The sequence below is a fragment of the Protopterus annectens genome, chromosome 12.part0 (assembly GCF_019279795.1).
Source record: "Protopterus annectens isolate FY-2018-M chromosome 12.part0, PAN1.0, whole genome shotgun sequence".
Lineage (NCBI taxonomy): Eukaryota > Metazoa > Chordata > Ceratodontiformes > Protopteridae > Protopterus > Protopterus annectens.
Window position 1 is genome coordinate 895,084,543 of NC_056746.1, and position 17,401 is coordinate 895,101,943.

General features: G+C 44.2%; 1 protein-coding gene across 1 annotated transcript in view; it reads right to left on the minus strand.

The window, feature by feature from the left end:
• Positions 1-17,401, minus strand: part of PREX1 (phosphatidylinositol-3,4,5-trisphosphate dependent Rac exchange factor 1) — a 2,105,011-nt gene that overhangs the window by 636,414 nt on the left and 1,451,196 nt on the right. Inside the window, exon 13 of the mRNA XM_044089931.1 lies at positions 6,674-6,723. Within this exon, the coding sequence (XP_043945866.1) occupies positions 6,674-6,723 (50 nt within the window). The remainder of the gene's footprint in view (positions 1-6,673; positions 6,724-17,401) is intronic.

Here is a 17,401-nt window from a genome sequence, read left to right on the forward strand (position 1 = left end):
TTAAACATATAAGTTAAAAAATGCTACACTGTTCAATTGTACATATAAAATTATCTGATTTTCCTGAAAAATCAAGTCTTGATTGGCATGTTCAAAATTCAATTCTACATGTTTCTAAGATTGGTCTTTCATTTATGTACACTATAGATTTTATTATCAGCCTTAACAGACAGTTTATCATACTTAATAATTATGTGGTGTGTGGAAACATAAGCACACAATTAATACTGCAAGCATTTTATTAAATACAGATTATACATCACAGAGATACTGTACTCCCTTGGTGGTGAGGTCAGTCATAAATAGCCACAATATCCCTCGAACACACTCTATGAGTCATATTCTGGGATTTCTGCCACTTTCATGAATGGATGGATGAATGCAATCTATGTTTAGCCAAGATATGGCAGCTAAAGTAAGTTTATTTTAATGTCCCCAACAAAAACAGATAAATGGCAATACATATACTTAAAATCACAACTAAACTACATATGGCACAGTTGTACTCAGCACATGAAACTAATGTTATGGGTCCAAATAAAAGTATCTCACGGGTTGTTGGCCACAAACCATCTTGTAAAGTTAAACAGCACTTCAGAGAAAGATCTGGCACCCAGTAATCCTCAGAACAGATTCACAACTAACATAAGGGTAAGTGAGTTACATGTTAGAAAATTTGTTATGCATTCAAGAGACTTATATTCACTGAAAAAGATGTCCCCGTATTAATAGGTTCATAGGTTCATTAACCATCATTCTCCACTTCTGAGGCAAGCAGGCAGCCTGGAGGCATGCAAAAAATGCATAAGAACAGAGCATGTGACATGCTGCAGGGACTGGGAAGAAGGCCAATGAAGTAAAGAATAAAGAGGACATCTCAAAACATATTTCTAACAGTTCAATGCCCCAACCCCCACCCCTGTAAGTTCTACATTCTCATCTCATGGTAGATACATTACCTGCAGAAAAAACAAACAGTGACCCAACAAGGGTAAAACTAGGAATAAAAACAAATAATCCCAACAACCAGTTGAAGACACTCCAGCTTTATTCTTCACACACAATGTTTCAACGACTAAGCGCTTTCGCCAATAGTTAGGTTTCATCAGAGTCCACTTCGGCTTTATTCTTCACACACAATGTTCCAACGACTAAGCGCTTTCGCCAATAGTTAGGCTTCATCAGAGTCCCGACACTGATGAAACCTAACTATTGGCGAAAGCGCTTAGTCGTTGGAACATTGTGTGTGAAGAACAAAGCCGGAGTGTCTACAGCTGGTTGTTGGGATTATTTGTTTTTACATTACCTGCAGAAGCCTGATTCATTTCTCTGACTGGGTCACTGCTGACATGGACAAGAGGAAGCCTGAAAATGCAGTGTACCAAACGTCAGCATAATCAAAGACATTGTGCCATCCAACAAGCCCTGATCATATGTTCTCACCCATCTGTTGTCTATAGCATCTCTTTGTACCCCATTACTCCCACGTAACTCCTTGACTGGTAGGGTGAGACCCAAGCAATGTTTAATACTCATATTCAAATGAACTCATGGCTTTCTAACAGATTTGAAATTTAAGTATCTGCCCAACCCTTCACTAAAGAGCAAATCTGCTCAGTAGGACCAGCTTAAAGAAAACAATTTGCAAGCAACAAAATACAGTAAGTTCCTGAAAGCAGGTACAATTTGTTCTTGAATCTCTCAGACAAACAGCCAAAAAACACATCAACCAACAAACCAAAAACTGTTTCCAGGGTATTCAAAGCATACTCATAAATAAAATTCACTTCTTCGACGAACATGTCAAAACAATGGAAATTAACAAGAAGCCAAGCTCCATATACTTCAAAATCATCAGAATATCAGGCCTACATTGGGTTTTGACAGAAGCCTAAAGCAACAAGTCAGTAGTGCAGCAAAGGTGGGACAAAGGGGGCAATTGCCAAGGGCAAAGTGTTGGGGGGCATGATTCAGAGCTCTTTTCTTTACCAAAATGCCAGTACAGAAAGGTACTTGAGTTCAGTGTTTTTTTTTTTTTTTTTTGGCTCTTTACTTGAAGAGCTGGGGGCTGTGGACTGTAGGCAGCCAATTGCACAGGAAGACCAAATGCAAACATGTTTTTTTTTTGTCTATGCTCTTCATTTGAAGAGCTGGGAGCTGGGGATCATGTGGATACTGACTGACTGATGTACTGTAGGATCCCAATAAACTTTCTGCAGTCAGCAAAAGTGCTTTTTTTTTTAAATGTATTTTTTGTTTGTTTGTTTTTGGTCTTCACTTGAAGAGCTAAGAGGATGGGGGCACAATTTTTTGGGACTGGCATAGGGTGCTAAATGAGTCAGCTACAGCTCTGCAACAAGGCATGGGACAAGTTTTGTACCTCTGCAAACACTGACGATGACAAGCTACAGCAATCTTACTACCCCAGCGTAGGAACATCACAGTAGCAAAACAGATATAGCAGACATGCATAATGAAATAATAGGAACTAAAGTATGTAGAATAAGTTAAAAATAAAAATCTAGTAAAGGCAGACAGAAAGCAAAATATCTGGTATTTGAATATGCACTTTTGTCTACATATCTGAGCTTAGACATATTAATTATCTTGAAAGGATTCAAACTAGCAAATGCCCACAGACCTGCTATTGTGAAGTTGGTGTGGCTGCTTAGTCCAGTAGTGGAAGTTTCATTCGGAATGGTAGAATGAAGATCAAGAAATAATGTTTACATTTATGGACACACACATGAGTCACATCAAAAGAATTTTAAATTATTTTAGGGTTGGAGTGAGGGTTTCAAACCCAGATAAACTCAGCTGTATATAACCCTGCATGTGACAGAATATCAGAAAATGCCAAGTCTTTCAGGAAAAATTTCTTATAATAAATGTCAGCCATTCCAATGATATGACTGAGGGTGGCTTTATTTGGGATACACCTAAGTCTGATACCAGTGCAGTGTTACAGAGCAGTCCATAACAATGTGAATGACTTAGCAGTGTGTGTGTGTGTGTGTGTGTGTGTGTGTGTGTGTGTGTGTGTGTGTGTGTGTGTGTGTGTGTGTATAAACAGGCCATGTGGCACAAGAGAAAGGGTCCAGTAAAGGTCAGCTCTGTGGTGAAGTCTAAATTAATGCACCAAACTCTATGCTACAAGCAATGAAATACTACTCATAAAGCAAGGTATTATGTGCAGCACACTATAGGGATGTAGCATGGTGCATCTGAACTATGCAGATGATAAAACTTGAGGACTGATGGCAAAACAAGTAGGGAGCTTATGGGGGGGGGGCTCTTCCATTTTCTTTTACTTCATTGAGTAGTTCATAACTGAAAGATCATTTCCATGAAAATGCACAGCCTACTTGAAATCTGTATAACTTCTGACTACATTAAGTAAGGACTGCAAATTGTCGCACCCCCTACAAAGGGATTCTGGGGTGTCTGCTACAGCTTCAGACTGTGCAATAATCTTGGACACATTTATGGAAACAGTCATGCTCAAATGAACTCACTGAAAGGTACCATTACTACTCTGACCACTGATCACTGTCTGGGGAGTAGTTATAGGCAATCATTTCTGGAATGCTGTGGAGAGGAGGGAACTGATTCCTGACAAACAAATAGGCTGGACAAAATGCTACTTCTATGAAAGAGAGTACAGACGTATTATCTGACTACTGCCAGTATCGGACGGGGATATTCACTGAAACTCTGATTTCTGAAAGACTTTATGTGAGCAGGCAGAGTATTCCACATGCTTGTGGTGGATCTGATCCCTGACAAACCGCACAATGGTAGGCAGGATCCTCCTGCTGCTAGGAGGAGTAGATGGAATAGGGGTGGCTCCTTTCTGAAGGTTGGCTGTACACAGACAAGGGAATCTGACCAGTGACTGTAGAGTTCTGATTCTTGGCAGACCACATGTGACTGGGCAGGATACAGTAAATGCAAAGAGCAATGTGATGTGGTAGAAGTGGCTTCTGTTCCTTACAGGCTGCATGTGGGTAGGCGGGATACTCTGAATAGCAACAGGGATGATTACAGGGTGGGATGGTGCAGATTCACTTTGTCTTCAGGCTGGGCTTGGGGGGATACCCAACTCTGACTGCTGACAGGTTCCACATGGAACACTCTGCTGAAAGGAAAGATGAAGGAGCAGGTAGTGGCTGCAATCTCTGGCACACAGGCTAGAGATAGGAGAGAGATCCCAGCTGCAAAAGAGGAAGGATGAAATGGTCTATGGCTGCTGTTAAAATTGTTTTGGCTAAAAGGGGCTCTGACCAACAACAGTCTAGATGTGTGTAGACAGAGGACTCATATTAAGGACAGGTTTTGGGTGAAGCTGGAGGCAGGTCACTTCACCCCCAGCATGCTCAAAAGAAAGAAGTCAGCTTTCTGGCAGAATGGGAAGTAGTCACCACTGGTCAGTATGTTGGGAATGGTTCAAATTAAATGGCACAAAATGCTATTAAGATATGAGGGACCGATGGGCATCTAACATCACAGGTAAACAAAGCAAGGTTGGTGAAGACCCCTTTCGCTCTTGACATGCGTGTGCATGTGTGCATACGTGTGTGAGGGGGGGGGTAGTCATTTGGCTCTAAGTAGTGTCAAGCTGGAAGAACACCCTGGTAATGAAAGAAGAACTGTAAGCTGTTTCTATAAGTATATTTTATCAAACCACTGCTAAATGTAGACTTATCAAAGAACTATTACACACAGTTAAGGGCACTCTGTATACACTTAGTGCAGCTGCGGTGGAGGATTGTGGAGGCAGGGCTAGGGGACATGTGTCTCTGGACTGAAATATTCTATGAAACCCTTAAGCCTGGAATAGTCTGGGAATAAAGGATTTGAGTCAGGCTCAAGACATTCACAAAGTACAGCCAATGTCTTTATATGTGAGAGGTAGAAAGGCAAGGAAGAAAGCTGTAGGAGTGTCACTCATGGGTAGAAAGGATTCCATGATGAAGTAAGTGAGACTGGAACAGCTTCACTGCTGATGTTTAACTTCAGAATACCTCTGGTACTGAGATGTACTCTGCTGTTATCTGGCAGCATAGTCCCAGTTCCACAGTAAAATGAAAACAAAACTACACAGTTCAATGAATTTCACTTTTCTTTTTCTCTGCAGTCACAGAACCCACACTGTGCCTGGAATTCAAATGCTTTCTTTCTTTCTAAACAAATATCTTTTCACAGCTTAGCTCGAGAGAGGACACATTTTCTGATTTTTTTTTCTTTTTCTTCCCTTAAAATAAACAGATTTTAGTGCATACCAGAACTATCTGGCCTAATTTACCTGTTTGCGTCCACCTGTACACACACACTGGAAGCCTTAGATATCATAACGACCCTCCACCTACATTCCAGCACACCGTATTCTCTGAACAAAAGCCACCCCAGCCTTAATACCTAGACAAATAAAGTACATGAAAACCATAGCACATCTACCCTTCCTTTACCTCTCTGCATTCTCTCCAAACCCATATCCTCTTATTGCATAAAATGCAGAAGTGGAAATGTGTAACAGCTAACTTCCACCACATTCTGCTGGGTTATGTTTTCCTGCCTTCATTGACAGGCAGTAGTTAGAAGTGGCAATACTCCAGTCTTGCCTTCTCGTGAAAACATTTCATGGCTATTAGTGCTAAGCAAAGGTAATTAGCTCAGATTTATCAATGACATCCAGCAGAACCACATACATGAAAAATATGCTCTTACTATATTCCAGCTGACAAAAATCATAATTCTGTTATTTTCCTTCAGACTGATTGCAGTTCCAGGTTCATTCTTTGCAAGCAGTTTAAATATCAGAACACCAAAATAGGAACCGATGCAAACCTTTTTTTAAAGCTTCAGGGAACAGAAGCAGAACTGAAAAAGCAAGTTATGTGACACAAAATAAAGCAGGACTGATGAGCAGCAGTGAATAAGTTTTTGAAAACACAACACCCATTCAGAAATGTATCTGTCAGAGCACAGGTAACATTACTGAATCACCCCACTACTGCTCGCATTACTGCTCTGCTAGTGAAAACGCACATGCCATGGGGGGTTCCAGTATTTTTTCACTGAGAAGTGACATGGACCTACAATCATTTCTGCTTGTCCCTTTTCTACTTTGTTAAATCTTGTGGTGAACTGCTGTCACTTGATCTGTTCTATGACTACTGTAGGAGTACCACAGTCTTTACTGATGCTAATCTATGCTTCTCACACTGTTGAGAAGACTACTGCAGCGGAATGCCTTCTGAATACTAGTGTATCTTGAATAACATCACATGAGATTCTGCAAGATACAAACAACACAGAAACATACTGTTCTGGCCTTACTGTCAGACAACAGCTGGTGGGGTTTCCCCACACAGCAGCTGCTTTTTTAGTATTCTGCACAGCTGAATGCATTTCACACAGCACAAGGCATTAAAGTATCCTGCTGTAGTAAGCAGAGGTCCTGTGACGCCACAGGAAGCAGTAAATGCTACACGTCTGAGCTGATTTGCAATGTTCTTCCAGCACAAAGCACTGATAACTGCACTCTTTGCTGAAAGTAACAAACACAACACACTACCATAATGCTGACACTTGGACCAGGCAATAACCCTTAAGTAGACAGTACGTAGCAAAACAAAGCTTCAAAAATTAAAACGTTTATGAAAACACTTACTTTATCACAGGAGAGAAAAGGCTATGTAGTCGACAGTACAGTCTCACACCCTGTAATAAACAAAGTAAATACAAGGTAAGTTCTTGTGACTATATCCAGGTTGTATCAGAACAAATTAACACTGTAACGTAGTGCAAGCCTGATAAATGCAAGCTCTAAAATGATCAGTGAATTCTGTAACCTTAGGCTGGATCACACAAGTGCAGTTTTATACAACAAACTATTCATATCACAGCTGGAAAGGCTTCAATCCACTACACTGTTAAAAAAGCAACCAATAAATGTGGATTCATTACTACAGCACTGACATGTACAGCAGTACACTTTCAGCACCCCATGCAAGATACCAAGATGACTTGATGTGAATACTTCTCTATCAACCTGAAAGGAGAATCTGCTCCCCTACATAGCTCTCAACCTCTTAGCGCAAATAATGTGGACAAAAACAAAAATAATAGGAGGACAAAGCCCCAAAAGAAGGGACAAATTTTAAATATTGCTCTTATAAACTTAGAAAGCTTCTAGAATAAAAAGTCTTGTATTACAATGGATTTTCATAAGGATATGAACCCTGAAACTCAAATTTAGTCCTCACTGATTTGCCACAAAAATTAAAAAAAAAAAAACACAAATTTTATGAGGAACAGACCAAAAATATGAAGAAAATCTGGGCATTCTGCGAGGATCTGGACAGTTGAGAGGTACCCCCCATGCCTACTGAAAAGCAGCTGGCAACCACCACCCCCAAAATGGCATGAAGCTAATTCACCATGTGGAAGGTAAAATGTCACAGTGCATTTGCCTTCAGTAACATCTTTCCATGGGAGTTTAGAGTCACAGTGTATAATGTTCCTACTCTTCCTATAGGAGTAGGCTACATGTGCAAGGATACATCACCGACACCACATCGATAGTCCATAAACAAAAAAAAACCACATAACACCGACAATCTAAATAACCGGTACACACACCACACCAAACCACCCCATACACACAACACACAACCACAATTAAAACAAAACATCCCCACATCCAAAAACAACACACACACACACACAACACCACAAAAAAACACTTACAAGCCCAAAAACTAACCCCCCTAAACTAAGGTCCGCGCACTTACCGACACTTACTAACCCTAAACCCTAACCCTAAAACACTTAACCTATCCTAACTAACCCTCCCTTAACCCACCCTATAACTCCTAACCCTATAACCTTAACCCTTATAACCTAACCCCCACCCTAACTCTCCTAACCCTCCCCTACTTACCCCTCACTTAACCTAACCCCCTCCACCTACCCTACCCCTACCCCCACAGACCCCACGCCTAGCCCCTAGCGTCCACTTACCTCCCCTCTTACCCTAACGCCCACCCCGTTCATCACACAATACCACAGCCGGCATCATGTCGGCATCCATTAGTTGTGTTGTCAGTTCTCGGGTTCTGTCTTCTGCATTGTCGTCTTCACTGCTTCTTAGCTTCTGGACCTTCTTTCTTTGGCTCTCTTTCTGGGCTCGGAATTCGGTCATGTCGACCGTTCGGTCCTCGCAAGGATATATATGTACAATTAAGCAACAGGCTCTGAATGGTGTGAGTAAGTAAACTTGGTGAAGTTCCATGTATGTTTATAGGAACGAAAGCGCTTACCAGTGGATACCAGTGTGATATTATATGAAAGTTTTAAAAGTTTGATCATTTTGTTGTTTTTTAAACTTGGTGATATATCGCAAAATCTTCTGTCTCACAAGTATAATAATTTCAGAGCTGATTATAATAACAAGGGGCACAGACCACTGCATGGTAGGAATGCGGACGTCTGCCCCTCAAAAAAAACTTTTAAGTGTGTACGTGAAGGCATTTATGAACTGCTCATTTCATCTGAAAGTAAGCATTCATATTACTTCCTCTGTACCATACCCAAGATCTACTATATAAACTTAAAAATACCAAATGTGTAATGGTAGACATACGTCTGCATTGTCATTAAAATTACTTCTCTGTTCTCTAATGACAAGAAGAGATATGTTTGCCTTCTGTACATTCCTCATGCTGTCCCTAACTGGCCACCTACTTGTTCAGGCATTATGTTTCATGTTGTTATCATGTTCCTGACTGTGTGACAGGTACCTATAATCCACCCCAAATGGAGTAACACCAACCCAGCCAGTTTCTGCTGGTACCAGGGATAAGGGCACTGGGAAAAACCTCACATCAACTTGCAATAGACTGCCTCTACAACCACTACAAACAGGCCCTCAAGGTAATCTAGCTGTTTCATCCTGAGACAGCTTGATACATGTAAGGCCACACTCACCATCATGGATTAAACACATTCTGTGGAACATTCTGTGATGAATCTGTACTCACAACCGGGACAGCATAAGCTCTGAAAAGTAACCATATACTTCTCTCCTGCACATTCCAAGCAGGAAAAATGAAATGCACAGCTACTGCAGCACACACACAGCAAAAGCAAGTGTTCGAGTCAAGTAAACAGCATGGAACCCTGAATCTGAAGTAGTCGACTTCATTTGATCAGCAACCTGTAGGTTACGGATCCGACACGGATCCGAGCCGGCAGCATACCAAGCAAAAAGATCCGAGCTCCAAGCTCCGCCCCCTTACTCATACTACACTGCAACCTCCTTCCAATCCCCAGATCTCGTTTGCCGCGGCTTTGCCAAGCACGGGATTCTTAGAGCTCAAGGCAAGTGTAGTATTTTTTACTTCAAACTTTCTCTTTTAGTCTACTTTTTTTTTTGTGTGCGTGTATTTTAGTACCTTTTTTTGGGTGTTCATTCTCCCTAGCCTTTATCTCCCCCTTCACCTTTGGTAGTTGTCCATCCCTTAGTAGGTCCCTTTTTTCCTTCTTTCAGGTGCACGTGTGTGTCTCTGTGTGTGTCTCCAGTATGGCTGAAAGTCATAAAGTGACTTTTTCCAAGTGCTCTGAGTGTGGCCATAAGCTGTCGCCAGCGGATGGTCACACTCAGTGAGTGATTTGCTTGGGGGTTCCGCACCTTTCTTCAGGCTGCCAGATTTGTGAAGCCTTCAACCCCCGTACCTTACGGGATAGGAGGAACAAGCTGAATCTGGTAAGTCTTCTACCAGCGGAATCAGCTTCTTCACCTTCCCTCTCTGTAGCGACAGCCATAGCTGCGGCTGCCCAGCCAACCGGCCCTCTTCCCCTGTCTGGGACTCACCCTCCCACCTTGTCTCAGGGAGAATGAGAGGCCAAGAAGGATAGAAAAGAGAGAAAGGAGAGAGAGAGAGAGAGAAAGAAAAAGAGAGAGAGAGAAGCCGCAAGTGGCAGGCCGAATTGGACCCCTCGGCCCCTCCCGCTAAAGTGGTCTCTTCTCCATTGAGAGTATCTAAGCCTTCCTCCCCACAGCTCCGTTCGCCACGTTTCTCCCCGGAACCGGAGGAGGAGACACGACCAGCCTCAAGGTTGTCATCACGTTGGCCCTCCCGGCCAGCTTCGGCGGCTTCCTCCAGGTCTACTCGCAGCATCTCGGAGGCAGATATGGACCGGATGATGCGTCAATTCTTGCAAACTCAGCTGCAGATGGGAGTGTTGCTGCCCCCCCCTCCGGGGAGGAGTTCAGCTCCACTGTTCACCCTGATAGCTCCTTCTCCGATCCACCACCAGATTCCGGAGTCTTCAGATCCTAGGAGCCCCGGAGCCAGGGGGTCAGCGCCGATGGTTATTACTGCCTCGACACCGGCCATGCACTTGAGCTTATTGGATCCGCTTTCGGATCCGAGCTCTTGGAGCCGAGAGCTGGGCGTCAGATCCAGGGGGGTGAGTGTGTCTTTGGCTCCTTTGTGATCGGAGCACACCATCCCATCGGGTCCGACCGCTTCGGCTCCGGCACCGATCTCCTCATCGGATTCGAGGGCCCCAGCCACATGTCTTAGAGTGGCCAGTTCCCCTTCGGTGTTCAACGTGGTGGAGAGGGTTCTCTCTGGAGGATCGAGGCCCCTCACTCTTTCCTCAGGGTCCACCCCCACTCCCTCACAGCTCAGTTTGTCCTCCATCATCCAGTCCCCCCAGGGACAGCCTGTGTCGTTGACGCCCCAGCCAGTTCCCCTAGAGGAACATGAATCCGTTGGAGAGCCCCCCTCGGACAGTCCCCCCGAGGAGGTCCCTCACAAATTCCTGTGCAAAAGGAGGCACTTGGACTCCCCAGAGTCCCTCACCGTGGATACCGATTTGGAGGAAGGGGAGGGTTCCCCCAAATCACCCCCCGGCAACGTCTCCTTTGGAGATATTATGGAAATACTCTGCCACAGGGGGGGTGGTCCACCCAAAAACCCTTCTCGGATGAGTCGGTATTCCTGGAGGTGTTCGACACAGGCCCATCTACCTCTTGGGTGTCCCGCCCAGCCAACCCCCTGGTCGACCTGATTACCACAAGGGCGTGGAAGGAGCTGGACACTGTAGAGCCGATACCCAGAAGGCCAGATAAGGTTCTTAGTCCCCATGCAGACAGAGCTTCGTGGAGCAAGGGTTCCCCAGTTGACGCTATGGTGGTGGCGGTGGCCACCAAAAAGGAACTCTCCCAAGAAAGTTCTTCGGTCCATCCCCCTGACAAGGAGTCTCGGGAAATGGACTGCATTGGAAAGCGGACTTTTGCTTCAGCTACCGTCTCTATAAGGGTGCTGAATTACTTGGCCTATGTTATCAGACTGCAGCGGAACCTGGTCAAAGAGTACGCTGAGTCTCCCCCAGAATCCATGTCGGCCAAGGATAAACAGACTTTCTCGGCTCATATTGCCACTCTCAAGTCAGTGTCTAATAATTCTATGCGGCTACTTTCCCATGCCACAGAGGGAGCCACTAGAGCTAGCGGGTCCGGTATCACCTTAAGGCGTCATGCCTGGCTTCGACTTCGCGATTTCTCGGAACCTTTCAAGGCGTCCTTCGTGAATGCACCCTTTGACAGGTCGACCCTCTTCGGGAAGACCGTCAGCGAGATGCTGGTCCAGAGTGAGAAAGACGGGAAAAAGCTGTCAGCCATCATAATCCGCTTCTCTACCCCTCAAAGGTCCTTCTCCAGGAACCAGCGAGGGCAAAAGAAGATGTGGTTCCGGAAATCTCAGCAGGCCCGGAACGCTCAGGATTCCTTCTCCTCCAGAGGCAGAGGGGGACAAGGTGGACGCCAGCTCAGAGGCTGAGGGGGACCAAAGAACTTCGGGTCATGGGAACCCTTTTCCGACTGACCCGCGCAGCAGCCCTGAGGGGTTGCCCGACTGCTCCTCTCTGGAGGCAGTCGGGGGGCTTTTTCAAGGCACCTGGCTCAATGGGAGTCCATCACGACAGATCGCTGGGTGCATCAGATAATATCCAGAGGCTATTCAATCCCCTTCATAAACAAGCCCCCTTACTCAAGGTGCCTCCCAGATGTCCCACCCACTCAAAGGGAGGCCGCGGCTTTGGAAATAAAAAAGCTGTTAGAAAAAAGAGCCATCCAGCATGCGCCCCCCCCAGACCAGTCTGGATCAGGCATCTACTCCAGGTTCTTTCTGGTGCCAAAAAAGACGAGGGACTTAAGGCCGATTCTTGACCTGTCAACAATGAACCTTTTCATTGCCAAGGAGAAATTCCGGATGGTCACAATACAATCCATACTGCCCCTCTTGCAGGAGGAGGACTGGATGTGCTCCACAGACCTCAATGATGCGTACTACCATATTCTCATGGACAGACGGTCCAGGCGGTTTCTACACTTTCGGCTAGGGGCCAGTCATTACCAGTTCAGGGTCCTACCCTTTGGTCTCACCACAGCCCCCACGGTGTTCACCAAGGTCATGGCAGTTGTAGCGGCCCACCTGAGGCTCCAGGGCATACAGGTCTTCTCGTACCTAGACGACTGGATCCTCACCACCCCCACCAGGCATCTATTTTCTCTAGACAGGGATTTCTTCCTCCGGATGTCATCCCGGTTGGGGATAATCATAAATGTCAAGAAGTCTTTCCTCCAGCCTGTTCAAGTGTTAGACTTCATAGGGGCCAGGATAGATACACTCCAGGCCAGGGCCTTCCTAACGTCAGACAGACTTCACAGCATGACTCTGCATGTGCTAGCCCTCTTTCAGTCCCCTGCTCCCCCAGCAGAATTAGACCTGAGAGCTTTGCGGTCCATGGTGGCAGCGATCAATCTGATTCCTTATGCTCATCTGCACATGAGGGCTCTACAGTGGACATTGCAAGTCAAGTGGTCTATTCTACACCACCCTCAGCAGGGTTTGCAGGAACTCCCTCATGTAGTGGCTTCAATCCCGAGCCCTTTGGGAAGGACGACCCTTTGTTATGTCACCACCCCAGGCAACAGTGACCACGGACGCCTCCTGCCTAAGATGGGGGGGGGCATTGTGCGAGCAGGACTGTCCAAGGCACGTGGACTCAGACAGAGACCGTACTGTATATAAATGTCCTGGAGATGAGGGTGGTCCTTTTAGCGTTGCAAGCCCTTCATGCCTCTCTTCCTCAGGGGACTATTGCTATCCAGTCGGACAATATGTCAGTGGTCTGGTATATCAACAAACAGGGGGGAACCAGGTCTTACCCCCTTTGCCGAGAAGCCATGAGAGTTTGGGAATGGGCGATCTTGACCAACCACTTCCTGTTAGTAATGCACATTCTGGGTCAGTCCAACATACTGGAGACAAATTGAGCAGAACTTTCCTCTCTCCGTACGAGTGGTCTCTAAATCCTTATGTAGTGGAACAGATCTTCCTCAAGTGGGGTCAGCCTCACTGCGATCTCTTCACATCACCTTCCAACGCGAAGTGCTGTGAGTTTTTTGCTTTAATTCCCCCTTTGGGAGAAGCCCCCAGAGACGCTCTAGTCCATGCTTGGCCGCCCGGTCTTCTTTATGCATATCTTCCACTTCCGCTTATGACAAAATTTCTGCAGAAAGTTCGCCAGTTGGGGAGCAAGATTATCCTCATAGCCCCATTCTGGCCTCATCAAGTCTGGTTCCCCTGCCTGCGGTCTCATCTCATAGCTCCACTCTGGATCTTGGATCCCATTCCAGATCTGATTTCTCATCCCTTGGGAATGGCTCCTCCGAACCCGGATGGTCTCAAGCTCTCAGCTTGGCTGATCCAGTTCCCCTAGTTGCCAGGACTCCCGGTATCTCTTCCCGGCACATAAACCCTCTACCAGGAAGATCTACAGTAGCAAATAGAAACATTTTTCAATTTGGGCTTCACAAAAGAACTTGGATCCTTTCACCGCTCGTATTCCAGTGGTACTGGAATTCTTGTCTCATATTTTTCAGCAAGGGGCCAGCTCATCTACAGTGAAGGTCCAGCTGACTGCCATTTCCCATTTTCATATTGGGGACAACTTTGGTTCTCTCGCTGCTGCCAGAATTTGTAAGACCTTTCTAAAAGGCACTTTTCTTTTGAGACCCCCTGTTAGAAATTCATCCCCGCCGTGGGATCTGACCTTAGTTCTTCAGGCGTTAGTTGCGCCTCCCTTTGAACCCACAGCTTCCATTGATCTGAAGTTCTTGTCATGGAAGATGGCTTTTTTGGTAGCCATTACTTCAGCCAGGAGAGTATTGGAGCTTCAGGCCCTCTGTATCAAACCTCCATACCTTGTGTTTCATAAGGATAGGGTATCTCTCAGGACTAACCCCTCCTTTCTCCCTAAAGTTGCCTCCGAGATGAACATTAATCAGTCCATTAATTTGCCTGTCTTTTTCCCTAATTTCCAGAACAAAGGAGAATATAAACTTCATTTGCTGGATATTCACAGACAGTTATGTTTTTATTTGCACAGGATGGCTGTCTTTCGTAAATCTGATCAACTTTTTGTTTCCTTTGCTAAGCCTTTTCTAGGGAAACCAGTTTCAAAGGTGACTCTCGCCAGGTGGATTTCGAGTTGTATCTTACAAGCATACAGAGAGTCTGGCTTACCAGAACCAATGGGAGTTCATGCTCATTCTACGTGTTCTATGGCAACGTCTGCTGCATTCTGGTCTAGAGTTTCCCTGGATGACATTTGTTCAGCGGCTACATGTCCATCCTCTCACACCTTTATTTCTCATTATAAACTGGATTTGGTGTCTAGAGGAAGGGCTGCCTTTGGCTCTGCAGTGCTCCAGAATATCCTTCCTTAAGGGCCTCCCAAGATTCGGATAGCTGGGGACTCTATCCCACAGGTTGCTGATCAAATGAAGTTAACTACTTCAGATAAAGACGTTATGTACTCACCATAACGTTCCATCTGAGTAGGTAAACTTAATTTGTCAGCAACCGTCCCTCCCTCCTTCCCCCTGACATTTATGGTTATTTAGCTGAGCTCGAGGTTTGGACTTATGAGCTTTATTTTGTCTTTGAGTCAGGTGTCTCAGGTTGTTAGTTTGTTTTGTTATTATGTGCAGGTGGCAAACGCGATCTGAGGATTGAAAGGAGGTTGCGGTGTAGTATGGGTAAGGGGGAGGAGCTTGGAGCTCGGATCTTTTTGCTTGGTATGCTGCCGGCTTGGATCCATGTCAGATCCGTAACCCACAGGTTGCTGACAAATTAAGTTTACCTACTCAGATGGAACGTTACGGTGAGTACATAACTTCTTTTTTCTAAACAGAACTTTTACTGGACTACTAGGTTCTGTTGTTGTGGGGGGGGGGGGGTAGAAGGGAACTATTGCCCATACTGAGCAGTAACCCAAACTACTTCCTTTAAAATGTAATTTTAGGACTTCCTACTCTATATATACTCCTTTATTTTATGCCTTCTGTACTTCACAGAATAATACGCATGCCTGTTAACATCCAGAATTCATGAAGTCATGAATGATCTCCACACCCTATGCAGAGCACAGAAAGTTAATTTATTTGATTTTTACTACTTTAAACATTTCAGAAACCTTTTTATTGCAGGTGCACTGCTTCTATGACTCTTGTGTCTCTTCTTTAAAAGGAATGTTCTGGTATGCCTTGTTTAACAACTTGGCCATCAAATTAATGTATAAAATAGAGACACACCTCCTACACACATTTACTGTGAGAAGGTACAGTCTGTAGGGAAAACCTAGAGTCAGAGAAATGTCTTGTTCATACTTTGGACCATAGCGTCACTTCCTAAGAAGCCCTACAAAAGGAAATTAATCTTAACAGTATGTTGTTCAGTGACCTTATCACAACTGGTCACACTGTATTAAGGTGAGTAAATCATATCAACTACACCTGACATAAATGTGTGTCCACAAGAAACTGAAAGGCTGTATCCAACATTAGACTATTATAGTAAAAAAATAAAAAAAAAAAAAGTTTGTCAAAAGAGCTATTTCAGTGTCTAAAGCTACCATTTAGTACAGAATGTACCCTGTAACTGTTCTGTTTCATCACTCAAAATCAGCTATAACTTGATCTTAGGTACAGCAATGGCATAACCACACCCCCCTCCTGACTACTGTGCACGACCCTCCCACCCGATGAACAGTGGATTAAACAGACTTGCCTTCATGGGCATTACAAGAATTTTTGGAACTGCACATTAGCTTCCAGAATTTAGTCCCCGGACAGGTACCATATGTAGCCCCCCTTATGGACAATGCATGTTTTCGGACAACACACCTCTTCAATACTGCAGAATAATCCTGAAATGGCAGGCATGAGCAGAAAACGCATTCAGTCTACTAGGCTTTCTGTATAAAAAGCCATTTAACAAAAATATATAACTTAATAAAATTAACACACAGTACATATTACAGTGATTTTATTATTTTATATTCAAGCAAACAGGTTCACACAGATTAAATAAAGTATATTTTTTAAATGTGTACTCCATAGCATAAAATCATGTATGTCTGTCTACAACCTACTGTACCTTCAGTTTCTAAGCTTGTTTCCTACAACTACAAGCACATCTCCTGCCTCTAATAACAGCAATCAGATGTGACCAGATACAGCCAGGAAAAGATGGAGACAGAGATGCTTCTTCCTAAACCATGGACAAGGCAATGGTTTCCATAACAACCAGTACACAGCAAACATAACCTTCCATGACAAGAGCAATGGCACTGTACTGCATAGTCAGGGAGGTATTAATGTGTTGGAGGGACTTTCCAAACTCATTAGATATAGTAAAAGATACACAGGCTTCAAACCTAAGTTATCACACACAGTCATTCATACAAAAGAGAAGGTGACCACAGAATACGGCACTATCTCTTAAAATGCAACTCACTAGCAACTACTTGTCATGTGAAATGTGCCTTTGTATATTCTGAAGTTTTAATTGTGAATTTCTGATTTTATACAACTTGACCAGGCCCAAAAATGGTCCATTGAGATTGGTGCCTAGTAAACAAATTTAATAAACAAACAAACAGATTCACATATTCATAAATATTCCAAGCAACTGAGTCTTTTGTCTATTCACACCTTGTCAGTACCCTCTCTCAGGCCGACTCATTTTTCCAGGAGGGCCATGCCAGTCAAATAAAAGACATGAAATTATGTTGTCATTAGCTGTGCATACTGGTTGCTTACATTCACCATTTTTTATGTCAACATTTTACATAAATTACTAATTTCTATATCTCCTTTAAAGGGCCACTGCTGTAAAAACTGAAAAAATAAACAAAATCTTATGATACTCCCTGCAGTACTAAAGTCCCTAGCAGTGTAACAGGTTACTGTTATTTTTTTTTATTTGTTTTACCTCCAAAATGGCTTAATTGAAGGATGACATACTGATGTGATTTTTGT